We start from the raw sequence: 16020 nt of genomic DNA, 5'->3' as shown, positions 1-16020 counted from the left end.
CTTTTTGAAGTTATACTTCTTTACGATCGAGAGTGAAATTTTAGAATTCCCTGGCGCATGCTCTCAGACAGTATGTAGTTCGTTGCTAATCTTTCAAGATAGGTATATATATATATCAGAGCAAATAAGTAATTAAAAGAATATATTAGTGTTTTTAGTAAATATATTATTTATTAAAATTTTTGTGTCTTTGGATTTGTCTTCCTCGGTAGTAAGATAATAAAATATCTAGGTATAACATTTTTATACTTCACTTGGTCTATTTGTCACCGTGTTGGGTAATGATATCCTAGACGTTAGTAGAGCATTGGATCGGAGATCGAGAGGTCCCGGGTTCCAATTACGGATGATTCATTTTTTTTTTGGTTGTTTTAATAAAATTTTATTGAAAGTGGTAGGTAAAAAAGTTAGTTTAATATTTAAATAAAATACAACTAACTTGTTAAGTATATTATTTATCTCGTTAAAATTATATAATAGAAGTATAACTTCTTAGGTGCGTACAAAGTACACACACATCCTTTTTTATTGATTAAGAAACCTACTCCACTGTATGTCTAGCCTTCCTTGCCTTTATAGTATGGGCAATATGCAATAAGCCTACGTAAGTTCACATACCCTTCTTCTCTTCTTTTCACTTCTAATAGTTCCATTATCTCCAATTCATATTCACCAATTCCTCTTTTAGTTCGAGTGTTTTTAATCTTTTGCCATGAAACGGATGTTATACATTACTATATAGAGTTGTTTGCTGTTCTTCTTCTTCAATGCCGACTTGCGCCCTCCTCACAAAATGCTTGGTACAGATGGTGCAGCTTTTACTTCGATAGGGGATTGTGGAACAAAATTCCTACTCACTTGAGGTACCTTTCGCCAAAAATCAACATTTTTATATTGTAGAAGTTTTGGGCATATCCCACCAGGTTTGCCAGACGGATTACGGATTGGTAGGGTAGAAAAATGTGTAATGTCGACTGCTTCAATCGAGGTTAAGCAGTGCAAACCTACTCAGTTTAATCAACACCTTTCGGAAACACGGGTCGGCACCATTAACTGTTATTGGAGTGTAATGGACTCTCAGTAGAGTGAATTATATTCCTACCACCAGAACAAAAATTAAGAATAAAATACTTGGTAAAAAATCAGTGTAATAATATCAAATCATAACTTAACAGCCACTGCGGTTACAGAACTATATTTACGGTGCATTTAGAAATAAAGGCTCTACTTACTCCATTTAATATTTTCTTATCCCTTAAAATAGGTGAGCTGGATTTAACAATGTTCTTTAAGGACAGCTTAGTTTTTGCAGCAGGTTTCGTTGTAGGGGTGGATAGCCTGAGCTGTACATCTTCGTATTCACTATCAGAAACAGAAGGCCGGATCCGAATTCTCTGACCATTAACCAAAGTGACTGCCGGTGATTCTTTCTCTTTGGGGCCAAAGGTTTCGGATGACACAAGTTCGTAAGGGTTTATGTCACATTCCAGGATGGACCTGCGGCCGATGGTCAGATTGTATGACTCGATTCGTTTTTCAGCTAAAACAAACATTCACAAGAGTGATTTTATAGTAAAAAACCATTACAATATAATTCATGAAATCTATGAATTAAAGTAGACATCAGAGTTTCTGAAACGTTTCATAATTTTGACAAATTTTTAAATACACAGCATAAAAATACCACAGCAAAATAAAGCAGCACCTATTCTTTCACGGTTTTTGCTTAGAATTTTAAAAGAACCTCTTCGATGATTGACATCAAAATAGAAATTCATATAGGAAATATGTAAAAGAAAAGTGTGCTTTTACCCCAGGGTTGAGTGCCACCCCTTCTCGGGGGAGAAAATATTGAATCCTTAAGTAACTCTCGAAATCGATAGAGAATTCAATTTATAGCAAAAATTTTTCACTGACTTTTCTGTGTAAGTTAATAGTTTCCCAGTTATTCACACTAGAAATTGTTGATTTCCTCTTTGCGAAATGTATGTTTTTGGGTGGTTTTTCAAAAATAACGCGAAAGTACTTCATTATAAAGGAAAATGAGTAAATCAAAAAGAAACCCTTAAAAATAATAAATCAAATGTTTTCTTTATATTTAATTGAGGCTATACAACCCAAGTTACAACCTGCTAAACAAAACGATTTTCTGTGTACAAAAAAGGAATTAAATTAATGAGTTTTTCATAATTGATAGTAAAACGTAAATGGTTATCTTACTATAATTACTTTAATTTTGAAGATATCTAAATGATCCAAAGTGTACCTAATACTGTAGTGAATTTTGAGTAGATGAAAAGTTGATCTTTTTTGAAGACTTTGATTTTTAAAACATGCAATTTAATGGGTTTTAAAAAAGAAACTTTTCACACTTTATGTAAATTTTAGACGTCAATAATATCTCAATTAGTTTTTATTTATAATAATATAAAAAAAATGTGAAATTACTAGCAAAAAAATACTACATTATTATATTCATGAATATTTTCCATATCTCTGTTTATTTCAGAGTAATTTTGAAAAGATGGGAAAAATTTTATTAAATTTTTCCAGTTTTATTCCAATCTAGACGTGTTAAAATTGTTTAGGTCAAATTGGTTAAAAATTTAGGGCAGGTTGTTGATATATAAATAAAGCTACCTGTACCTAATAAGAATAATTTTCATAAATTATCATTAAGGGCGAAGGCGCAAAATTTCGCGCTAATGTGTTTTAAATGCATTCAGGTTTTTCAAATCCTGAGAAAACTAAGTATTTTAAAAAAATTTAAACTCAGAATGAACGATTATATTATTATCGAGGGGCGAAAGTCCCTGAAAACTTATATATGCAAAAAAAATATGCGTCACCTCTCAACATCCAAATGTACGAATATTTTTACAGATGCGCTCTGGTCTATTATTTTTTTTTTGATCGTCATGACTTTTTTTGGGCAAAAATAATTATTGTTGTCGAGTTATTTTTGAACAATCACCCATGTAAAAACCTACATTTTTAGGTAGAAAACCAACAATTTCAAACGTGAATAACTTGGAGAATATTAACTTACCTACTAATAAAAACCGTGAAAGAATGAACTATTATTTAAACGATATTTTTTGATTTTTAGTATTTTTATTGACCCTTCAGAGTCCAAGCCTAAAGGTGAGAAAATGTAGTATATTTTTGTTAATGTGAAACAAAGTAGTTGTTACTCCAATAGAAGTTATTTCATTCTGCTAACTTCCTCCTAATTTTGTTCTTTTTTTGTGTAGTTTATGTTTGCTAGTGGTTTTACTTTGGAAAATAAGTTTAATAAATACAAAACTACTAGGTCCTTTGTAGGAGGTATATTTAAAAGTCCCTAATTAAGGGATTACATCACATAACAAAACGTTTTCGGATAAAAAATACATCATCAGTGTTAAAAAAGCCAAAAACCCTTTAAACGTTAAAAAGTTTTAGAATTTACTACATATTGTTGTTAAAATTTTGTGATATTGCAAATATTCCTGGATATTACCCAGAAAACACAGGACTTTTCCCACGTGGTTGCAATGTGAGTTGAAAGGCAACTGTGAGGTTTCAATCCTCCTTACATTGCAACCACGTGAGAAGAGTCCTGTGTTGCTTTGGGCAATATCCAGTAATTTTTGTAACATCACAAAATTTTAACTCGAAATTAGTAGTTCTGAGATAAACGGGTTTAAAGATTTTAAAAATATTTGTGCTGCTACCATGATGTTGGTAAATACGGAATTCACTCTGCAGCTCTAAAATAGTGTTCTTTAACTTTTTGGCTACTGATCTATTTAGGAATACTATGCAAATTTGTTTTCCAATATGGAAAATAACATGAAAAAGTAAAGTTATCAACTTTTAGCACTACCATAACGTTAACATTTGGTAATGTTGCATCCCGTGCCAAGTTGCATCTAAGTGAGCTTTTTAACGAAACTAATATTTTAAGCATTATTTTGGTGAAAATTAGCCCTCCACCATGGAGGTTGCCAGATCTGCTAACAATTCTCGAACTTTTGCATTAACATAAACCGAATCAACAGATAACAATTACGTGGTAGCCTCAATGGTTTCAAACACGTCCTACAACTGGATAACTAGAGTTAGCTAATTGTAGCATTCAGTGTATGTCGCATTCACGATTATTTCGATTAAACAATAACTTGATAACTCATGTTGTCAAGTTTTAGCACTGAATATTAGGGGCATTTGAGCGCCTACCTTTGAATCAAAAGGTCCGAATGGTCGTGAGTTCGAATTTCACCAGGGTCAGAAATTTTTCGTTTATTATAAATTAATAAATGAAAATGGTTTCTGTCCTTGTGGGATCGGTACTCACCGGAGGGACCGCAGACGTTCGGATACAATTAGCGTCTCTTTGCAAAGACAATGACGTCAACTTTGCAAAGTAACAAGACACTTACTCAACACACACACTACACATGACACTAGGTACCTAACTACAAAAATTTACCGTACCTACCATACCAATGGCCATTAGTTGTCGAGGCATTAGCGAAATAAAAAATAAATAAATAAATAAATAAGTAACCCGTTTGGAGTGAGTTATCAAGTTTTTACACAATATGGAGGCAAGTAATCTCAAAAACGTCAATTTTGGAGTTATCAAGTTATAGTACTAAGGCGACGATATAGTAAATTCTAAAAAATTTTAACATGTAAAGAGTTTTACCCAAAACATTTTGGTGGCTCATGCATGCACCCTATTGGATAGATTTTTAATCCGAAAATATTCTATTGTGTGATATAACTCCTTATTTAGGGGCCTTTATAATTATATAATTACATACCTTTTATAAAGGATATAGTATTTTTGTGCGTAGTTATGATATACAAGCCAGTGAATACAAATTACAAAATAGTCTGGTCAATTGGCTATGTCAAGGTCATTAAAATAGAAAGAAAAGATATACAGCCAGCTACAGGAATTGAAGACCCTGGTGCAAGAAGGGGGATAAGTACCAAATTCTGCAAAATCGAGATAGGTGCTTATGCGCAAGTATAGTATATGTACACGTAATAGATGCTGAAATTATAAGAGAAAACAACTTATCCCCTGGTATGGTCTGGTGCAAGAACAGTATAAGGAATGTGTAACTTATCCCGTTCTTGCACCAAATTTTGAATTAATTTTTATATGTGTGTTATTCTGTCCCACTATTGCACCGGTGGCTTGCCGCGATTGGGTAAGGTACCGGTATCTGCACGAGCCACGAACGCGATCTAAGTCACGTAGTCACCGAGAAACTGTTGGAGAGTTAACATAGTGCTAGTGCGAGAGGTACGGTTTAGTAAAATATCGAGGATTTTTTTATTATTACTAGATCATAGGATATTATTATAAGTTCAAATAGTGAGGATGAACCATTTCAAAGTTCAGGCAGCGAGTTTCTGCCTTCGAATGATTCTGGTGCATCTGAAAATAATTTATATGAAGAGAAGGAGTCCGCTGATAAAGAGGCTGCAAATAATAAACATGGACGAAAGAAAACAAGAGATCCCAAAAGCTGTGTACAAGAATTCATCTGTACTCAGTAGATATATCTTAAAAACACCCTGTAATTATCTACAATAATTACTTTCAGTTATTTATGTCATCATAACCATATTACAACCTTCATTCGATTATATAAATATTGTTAGCCCAGATCACGATTCAACTAATAATTGCAGAGTCAATTATAAACACTTTTCATGGTCGATGCTGAATAGGCATTTCTAAAAATATAAACAGTAAAACTATAACAAGGGAATTCATAATATTATATGAGACATTCGTCATTCTATTTTGGTGATCAGACGTAATATTTCCACATTAAAGATAGTGTCTCTTTCTACACGAGATGTTCTTTGGGTGCGGTGCTACCAGCTTATACTAATGCGAGTGTAAATAAACCAACTCAACAAGTAAGCGTATCAATTATTCCACCCCTCGGATAAGGGATAACCACCCTCACCGGGAGAAGATAGCCTTAGTGCCCAGGGCTGTCATATGGCGATCCAGAACCAGGGAAGAACTCAGGACTGGTAAACAGGACAGGTATGAAGAAACACGTCAATGTTCAGGCACCTAGACCACCTTAGACAACAGTGTGGTATGTAAAATGGATGGAGACATCAGGCCGACGCGGAGCTGAAAAGGGAATAGTATGGAGATGGAACATCGTGGGACAATGGACAATGGACAATGCTATGGAACGTGCAGCGAGGACTTGTGATACGAACAAAGACGTGTAAAAGTGGTAAGTCCATATTAGCTATTTTTATGGTATTTCCTGATTAATATAAAGTATAAAGTATAAACATTATGTGCTACCTTAATTACATTAATATATGTTTCAAGTTTACCTATTTTTACTTAATTATTCTATTCTATTACCAATATTTATCAATATAAAAAGATTTTTTTTACCCTCATATTAAGTTATTATAGGACGCAATGATACAATTTTATATGATTTTTTACATATTTATCAACGTATACTTTATCTTTGCTGACTTTTATTCATTTATTATTTGACTACTGATTTTTAGTAAATTTTTGCAATTTTTTTATGATCTTAATATTTGCTATCGTAAATATACCTATCAAAATAAATATACGATATAACAAATATACGCTATATGCATAATACATTTAAATTATTATTCTAACTACTTATTTACAAGGGTTAATATAACGTTATTTATTTTTGAATTTTATTACTACTGCAATTTTTACATATTTTTACCATATATTGACGTATTATTTTATCTCTATATTTTTTTACTATATATCTATATACTACATATCTATATACACCGTAAGACTATCGAATTTATATTTTCGCTAAGAAGTGCAGAAGCTGGAAAAAAGAAAAAAATTATGTATAAATGAGTAGCAACAAAGTTACGTGGGAAGATTTTGTCAAAATAGTTGAGGAAATTGCACAAGAAATAGACAGGCAAAGCAGAAGAGTCTTAAAGAAAAAAGTTCCGAAATCTAAGGACATAAAGGAAGAAGTAACGACACAGCTAATTAAAGCTTATAACAAGTTCACACAATTGACTAGGAAAAACTGGGAAGCACTTTCGGACAAACAAAGGGAATCGTGCAACAAATATTTTGGAAAAATCAGAGACAAAGTTATACGATCATTCCAAGCAGTAAATGTGAGAACAGTGGTTCCAAGTTCAATACATCAACCAATCGACAAGGAAGTTGAAGAGGAACAAAGCGATGAGGAAATAGAAGAAGGAAAAAGCGACGAGGAAGGAGAAGAAGAAATAATTAACGACGGAATAAAAGAGAAAAAAGGTGACATAAAACAAGATATAACAATATTAAACATGGCTTTGACAATCAATGAATTTTTGAATATCGCAAGCAAGATATTGCCCAACGAGTTCGATGGACGCGCAGGGAAATTACAACCATTTTTAGACGCATTAGAACTACTTGGAAAATTGGCAGAAGGTCATGAAGACACAGCTGTAACGCTAATAAAAACGCGACTCACCAATAAGGCTAGGAACCTAATAAACACAGAAGATACAATTCCACGGATAGCTGAAGCACTAAAGAAAGAATTAAAAGGTGATAATCCGAAGAATTTAATAGCCAAATTAGCAAAAAAAAGGCAAGGGCATAGAGATGCAGCAGTGTACGCATCTGAAGTGGAAGAGTTAGCAGAACAATTAAAAGTAGCATACATAGCGGAAGGAATGCCACTTGACTTAGCAAAGAAATATACGACCGAAGCTGTAGTAACAACAATGAAACGAAACGCTAATGCAGAGAAAGCTAAGCTAATACTGGAAGCAGGTAACTTTACATCACCGCAGGAAGTAGTATCTAAATTTTTGTCGATCGATACGACTGAAGAAAATGCACAAGGAAGAGTCTTAAATTATAGGACAAACTACGAGAATAGGAGAGGACAGCAGCAATACAGAAGAGGATACCATAACAAATATGACAGAGGAAGAAGAAATAACTTCGGACAACGGAACGAAGGAGAAGCAACGGACAATCAACGAAATTATTCGAACAGAGGATACAGACAATTTAACAATCAAACATACAGAGGAAACCAGAGAGGCGGACGTAACAGGAACGTAAGGTTACTAGAAATAGAGGACAGTCAAGAAGAGCAAGAAAACCAGCAGTTGGGGTTTTGAATGAACAAGAAGTTGGAAGCACACAGGCAGAAATAAAATATAACATTTACAACTTCGACCTAAACCTAACGAACTTTGTACGAATGAAAACAGGAATTCTTGAAAACACAAGCACTTTTATCATAGACACAGGAGCTGACATTTCAATACTAAAATGTTCACAAGATTTTATGAAGGAACAGGTGAAACCAAACACAAAGGCGAAAATAAAAGGAGTCACTAAAGGAGAGTTGCAAACAATGGGAGAAGTTGAGACAACACTCGAAGTAAAAGGAACTCGATTCGAACACATCTTTCAATTGGTAGAACCTAACTTTCCAATTCCAACAGACGGAATCATTGGGAGAGACTTTATTTCTAACTTTCAATGTATACTAGATTACGCAAACCTTAAAATGCACATTAAAGAGGACAACGATTGTTACATTAGTACGAAAATTCTGGATAATATAGACAATGACACCATAATAATACCGCCTAGATGTGAAATTTACAGAATCGTAAAAATTTTTCAAACGTTAAAGAAAGACAGGATAGTGGAACAGCAAGAAATACAACCAGGAATATTCATAGCAAGAGCAATTATTTCAAGTAATAATCCATACATCAAAATTTTGAACACAACGTACGAAACAGTAAATGTAGACGCAAGCACAATCAGGACGTTGGATATTAAACTATTCAATATATATAGGCTAGTCAACGACAGCAAAGACAGAAAAAAAGAATTACGAGAATCACTGAAATTAGACATACCAGAATACATACGAGACAACTTAGTATCGTTATGCGAGGAATATTCGGACATATTCGCCCTAAGGCATGATATGTTAACCTGTAACAATTTCTACGAACAAAAACTAAGAGTTAAAGACCAAACTCCGGTATATATCAAGAATTATAGGACACCTCATGCGCAAACAGAGGAATTAAATCGACAAGTACAAAACCTAAGAGACCAAGGAATCATAGAACCATCTACATCCGAGTACAACAGTCCAGTAGTACTGGTACCGAAAAAAGCTATAGATGGAGGAAAAGCATGGAGATTATGCATAGATTTTAGACAACTGAACAAGAAGATAGTTACAGACAAATTTCCATTACCAAGAATAGATTCTATATTAGATCAACTAGGAAGAGCAAAATGGTTTTCAGTTATAGACTTAATGTCAGGCTTTCACCAGATACCATTAGAAAAATCATCGAGAAAATACACATCGTTCAGCACAGAAAATGGAGCATTTCAATTTACCAGATTACCTTTTGGATTAAATGTAAGCCCAAATAGCTTTTCAAGAATGATGTCAATAGCATTTTCAGGATTAACACCAGACAAAGCATTTCTTTACATGGACGATATCGTAGTAATTGGAATATCCGAAAAACATCACTTAGACAACCTGAAAAAGACATTTGAGACATGTCGAAAATTCAATTTGAAACTTAACCCAGGAAAATGTCAATTCTTTAGAAGGGAAGTAACATATTTAGGACATGATCTTTCTCAAGAGGGAGTATCACCAGACAAAGCGAAGTATGCAGTAATTGAACAATATCCGACACCTCAGACAGCGGAAGAAACAAAGAGATTTGTAGCATTTTGCAACTATTACAGACGTTTTATTAAAAATTTTGCGGAAATATGCAGACCACTCAACAAATTATCGAGGAAAGGAGTAGAATTTTCGTGGACCGAGGAGTGTGAAAAAGCATTCAAAAAGCTTAAAGCATCTCTGACGAAACCACCAATTTTAAAATATCCTGATTTCAACAAACAGTTTATCTTAACAACAGACGCATCCAATGAGAGTTGTTCAGCAATCCTAAGTCAAGATTATAACGGAATTGACCTACCTATAGCATATGCATCAAGAAGTTTTAGTAAAGGAGAATGTAATAAACCTATAATCGTTAAGGAATTACTAGCGATTCATTGGGGAATTAATTATTTTAAATGTTATCTATATGGAGCACCAACATTCAAAGTAAAAACAGACCATAAACCTTTGACACACCTATTTGCAATGAAAGAACCAACCTCAAAACTCACGAGGATCAGATTAGACCTAGAAGAATATGACTTCGAAATAGAGTATATAACAGGGAAAAGTAACTACGCAGACAGCCTTTCAAGAATAACATTGCATCAACTAAAAAACCTATACATAGACAACGCCCATATACTAGCTATAACAAGAGCTCAAGCAAAAGAAAAGGAGAAAGAAGCAAGACAAACAAAGGCTGAAAGTGAACTCGCACTACAGCCAGAAGCCACCAAACAGACAGTAAGGAAGGTACTAAATAATTTAGAGGCGCATAGACTACCAATTTTGTCCTTTGGAGCAGAACTAATCTCACCAAGACTGAGCATTAGGGCCAAAAACAAAATAAAATGCAGCAAAAGCATAGCCACAGGATTGAATCATTTCGATTTAAACCAAGCGTTGGTACAGCTTGATAAGCTGGCTGTAGAGAATGCAGTACGTAAAGTAAAAATATACGTAAATGATATTATTTTTAAAATGTGCACAATTGATGAATTTATTAAAGAAGGAAATAAAAAATTGAAGAATATAGAAATATACATATGTGAAGTACCAGAAACAATAAAAGATGACAAAGAAAAACACAGATTAATAGAAGAATACCATAATCACCCGATGTTCGGAGGACACTTGAAGAAAAATAGACTAATAAAGAAGCTAAAAGCAAGATTTAGATGGAAAAATTTAGAAAAAGACGTAAGAAAATACGTTAAACAATGCCATGAATGTCACATTAACAAACCGAATAGAACACATGTCAAAGAAGACGTGATATCGGACACTTCTTCGAAACCAGAGGACACAGAATACGTAGACACGATAGGTCAACTCACTAGAAGCAATGAAAGCAATGAGGACAAAAAAGAGCGACAAGAAGAAAATAAGCCGAAAACAACATCACAACACTTTAAAATAGGAGACCTAGTCCTTGTAAAAAGGGAAGAGAATGGTAAGTTTGATAGTCTTTATGTAGGTCCTTTCACGATAACAGAAGTAAATAACGTTAATTGTAAAATCAGAATAGAAAACAATAAAATCAAGGAAATACATAAGAATAGATTATATGCTTACAATCCGAAAACACAGTGAGTGACAAGTGTTACGAAACAATGTTGTTAAACGAACATTTTATATTATTTATGTATTTGCGTAGGCTTAGGAAGTTTGTATATAAAATAAATTTTTTGTATTGATTACAACACAGTATGGGTTGGTAGCACGACTTGCAAATTTCCCTCCCCGTAGTCGGAAAATTCCTAAGAAGGGAAGGTGTACAAGAATTCATCTGTACTCAGTAGATATATCTTAAAAACACCCTGTAATTATCTACAATAATTACTTTCAGTTATTTATGTCATCATAACAATATTACAACCTTCATTCGATTATATAAATATTGTTAGCCCAGATCACGATTCAACTAATAATTGCAGAGTCAATTATAAACACTTTTCATGGTCGATGCTGAATAGGCATTTCTAAAAATATAAACAGTAAAACTATAACAAGGGAATTCATAATATTATATGAGACATTCGTCATTCTATTTTGGTGATCAGACGTAATATTTCCACATTAAAGATAGTGTCTCTTTCTACACGAGATGTTCTTTGGGTGCGGTGCTACCAGCTTATACTAATGCGAGTGTAAATAAACCAACTCAACAAGTAAGCGTATCAATTATTCCACCCCTCGGATAAGGGATAACCACCCTCACCGGGAGAAGATAGCCTTAGTGCCCAGGGCTGTCATAGCTGGAAAAGAAATGTGCAGAAAATAAAAAGAGCTAGAGGTGAAGTTTATAAATCTACGACAACGAGAAAAGTGGTACCAGAAAGGAAACAAGGCGATGATTGCAAATGTAGTAAGAAATGCATAGAAAAACTTTCAGAAACCGAACAGCAGGAAATAATGTAGGTAATAGGAAGTAGACTTTCTGTTAAAATTTGCGTTGCTTTATTTTATATTCATTATTATTAATAAGTACTCCACATTTAATAATAAAGTATTTCTTCTGAAAATGGGTTTTAATGTAACTTATCCCCTTTTTGCACCTGCTGTAAACTACAGTACAAAAAAGGCTTAAACTTATCCTATTATTGCACCAAATTTTTGTTTCCTTAATAGCATTGTTGTTTGGCTGTAGAATGGCGGCAAAATCATATATACCTGTTGTATTAGTTCGGCCCTACTTCATGAACAACATAAATTTTCAATTAAAAAATAAAACTTTTTTTGCTTCTGCTGTAAAATTTACATATTGTTACTTATCCCCTTCTTGCATCAGGGTCTCCAATTTTACTTCTTCGTGGATTTTTTTAATAAATACCTTTTGATTTTCCATGCTTCTTTTTGTTATCTCCATCGGTGGTTTTGCTGGGAGAAACTGATCGTGCTCTGAAAGGATTGGTGTTTTCCGTTACTGACAACCTGGATTTTCTAACTAAATCGTAAGGATCACCAGGCGATGGCAGGATTGATGGCCGTTTGGAAGAAGTTACTCTTACAGTACCACCCCGAACCGGAGTGGAGGATGCAGCAACAGCTTCTGAAGGATAATATCTGACGGTTCCATATTTCGAGGCTTCCACCTATAAATAGACACAATAAAATTTAATTTATAATTATTAAAAATTGGACAAGTTTTCAAGACCACATTAATTAAATTATAAATGTAGTATTGTATACCCCTTTAGATAGAAAAAATGCCCTTAAACCCAGATTTCATTTTTTTAATTTTTTTACGTTCTACCCTGATTAAAAATATAGTGCAGTCATTGAAGCGTAAAATAAGTTTTTACCTCCGAAATTTTTTACTATGAACCGATTTACATGAGATTTTGGAATTAGGCTTATCTTACCCTAAAAGTGACATTGACCCGAACTCCGTTTTTTATTTTTAAGGGGTGAAAACAACTTCTAATGGAAAAATTGACATTAAGCCATCTTATCGCCAGAAAACGTGTTTCATAATCAAGAGTGACATTGTGACGTGTTGTCTAACACAATAACCTCATGTTAAACTCATTTTCATCGACTTGAAAACCTTACAACCCTTGCAAACAACCCCTAAATCGAAAAAATTTACAAAAAATTAATTTAGTATGACATAAAAAGATTTAAATATAGAGTAAATGATATTTTACGTTCTCTATCTTAATTATCCTGTTAACCCGTTTCATCCCTTAAAAACAACCTCTAAATAGAAAAAATTTACAAAAAATTAATTTGGTTTGACAATAAGGCTTAAATATAGAGTAAATAATATTTTACGTTTTTTATCTTCATTATTTATCTGTTAAACCCTTTCAACCCTTAAAATCAACCGTTCGATTAAAAATTGTATAAAAAATTTCTTTTGATAAACTAAAAATGATTTAAATATCGTTCCACGTTCTCGAAAAAGCTATGCTGGAAAATCATATGCTCAAGTTCTTTAACCCTTAAAACTACCCCTAAATTAAAACATCGAATATGATGTATGATTATACATTTAAAAATAATTCAATTATACAGTAAGAAATCACCATTTATTGAATAAAATATAAACTTACAAGTTACGTGGAAGTGTACTAGATTAAATTAGTACTAGTTTTTGGGCCATAACTACTTCAATATTGAAGCTATCACAACTTAGAAAAAACCATTTTGAAGGTAATTAAAGGAGCTACAACTTTTTCATTATAATATGTAGTGAAAAACCTTTCATTTTGAAACGGTGAAGGGTCAGAATGCTCGAGAGAGACTGCGGTTGCGCTACCGCGCGCTTTTGAAACAATCATATTTTCGTCAATTTTTGGGTGATAGGAAAAGCAAACACACCAAAATTTTTATCAAAAAAACCTATTTTTTATTACTATACTTTTTTACGTATCGTTCATTATTTTTGAGATATTATGAAAAGAAAGTGTTTTTTTTTTTAATTCTAAATTTTTTTTTCTTGAAATCGTGATTTTTTCAAAAAATGTGTGTTCCAAAGCAGCGAAACTGCTAGAATCCATCAAACTCTTTATAATAAAGTTGATTCTAGACGGAATACGATTAGTTTTAATTTTGGTGGAAATGGCACTTATGAAATCGTGATTTAAAAAAACATTTGATGTTCCTTTTTTTTCATTACAGCTCGCTCATTTTACGTACAAAAGACTTTTAACAGCGCTCATTTTAAAGCTTAGTTTAAGCACTATAAAATTCTTTCTCATTAGCATGCATATAATTTATTCGCTCTCCGCTAGATGGCATTGAATACATCGATTAAAAAAGAAAAAACGGCTTTGATTTTCAATATCTCGCTTAATATTGCACTTAGAACACTCTTTAAACAACCAATTTGTTCATTTTTTTACCTGCTACAATTTTTTGCTTAAAATTAGGTCTTCTATCGATATCTGAGGTTATCTTGAAAAGATAAAATTTCCACCACCGAAAAGGGGTGGCAACCACCCCCAGGATGAAAATAGAGTTCGAGGGGTCAATATCACTTTTGAAGTTAAGGGTAGGGTAAGCCTAATTCCAAAATTTCATGTAAATCGGTTCATCGTAAAAAATTTCTGAGCTAAAAAGCTTCAATGACTGTACTAATAAGACTCATTTTAAACTCAATTGCCAGTTTGCTCTATTCACTGACTTGATCTTTCACTTCTATTTCTAGATTTCCATAACTAGATAGTTTTCTTCTTCTTCTTCTTTTGTATAGACATGACTCTGACTGTCTGTTTTTTCAATATGCCTCTAGTAAGTTGTCGTTCCATTGCTTTCGAGGACTTCCCATTGATAGTCTTCCTATTGGGGAACCGTCTCTTGCTGTTCTTACTACTACTATTTGTTCTCATTCGGTTAACGTAGTCGTTCCATTCTATTCTTTTGTTTCTTACTTATGAATTTGGTCCACCTTGAATCTCCGTCATATATCTGTACTTCTAGCTCTCTCCGATAGACGCTTACCATCGATTTTTCGAAGGGTTTTTATCTTCGCTGTTTCGAGCAATCTTTCCGTCCTCTCTGTGTCGGGTCGTGTTTCTACCGCGTATGTCATTATTGACATACTGATGACTGTTTTGTAAATTCTGCCTTTTATTTCTTTTTCGACATTTTAATTTCTCCATATTGTGTCATTTAGGCAACCTGTGGCTCTGTTTCCTCTATTCACTTGATCTTCCATTTTTGTTTCAAGCCTTCCGTAGCTAGATAGTGTGATACCTAGATATTTTAACTCCACCACTTGTTCTATTATCTGACCTTCTAGCTCCAATTTACATCTTATTGGATTTGCTGTTATAACCATGCATTTTGCCTTTTTTGGGGAAATTAACATGTTAAATTTTCTGGCGGTTATGTTAAATTGGTGCAGCATACGTTAAAGATCATCTTCACTTTGAGGGATCAGTATTGCATTGTCTGTATAGCCTGTATAGCCTGTATTGTCTGTATTGTATTTTAAGTTGTTTTTCACCCATTTGGTATCCTGTTTTAGGTGTTACTTTTTTTAATATTGCATCCATGATCAGGTCGAACAATAAAGAACTCAAGGAATCCCCCTGTATTATCCCATTGCCAGCTTCAATTGGGTCAGTTAGTTCATCTTCTACTTTACTTTTACTTTTATTGTGTTGTTCTGGTAGATGTTTTCGATCGTTTTAATTATTCCTAGAGGTACCTCTTCTGAGTATAACAAATCGATAACGTCCTTTAATTTGACCCTCTCAAATGCTTACTTAAGGTCCACGAAGCATAAATATGCCGGGTTATTGTATTCTAACGATTTCTCTTGAACTTGCCTCATAATAAATAT

General features: G+C 33.4%; 1 protein-coding gene across 2 annotated transcripts in view; it reads right to left on the bottom strand.

Moving 5' to 3' along the window:
- The window catches only part of LOC114329403 (uncharacterized), a 620236-nt gene that overhangs the window by 17436 nt on the left and 586780 nt on the right, over nt 1-16020 (bottom strand). For both annotated transcript variants that reach the window (XM_050655973.1, XM_050655975.1), the window contains 2 exons: nt 12559-12820; nt 1233-1540 (listed from right to left, as the gene is read on the bottom strand). In XM_050655973.1, coding sequence (XP_050511930.1) covers nt 1233-1540; nt 12559-12820 — 570 coding nt within the window. The remainder of the gene's footprint in view (nt 1-1232; nt 1541-12558; nt 12821-16020) is intronic.

Source organism: Diabrotica virgifera, chromosome 7 (genome assembly GCF_917563875.1).
Source record: "Diabrotica virgifera virgifera chromosome 7, PGI_DIABVI_V3a".
Classification (NCBI taxonomy): domain Eukaryota; kingdom Metazoa; phylum Arthropoda; class Insecta; order Coleoptera; family Chrysomelidae; genus Diabrotica; species Diabrotica virgifera.
The sequence above is the reverse complement of the archived record's forward strand: the minus strand, read 5'-3'. Positions and strand labels throughout refer to the sequence as shown.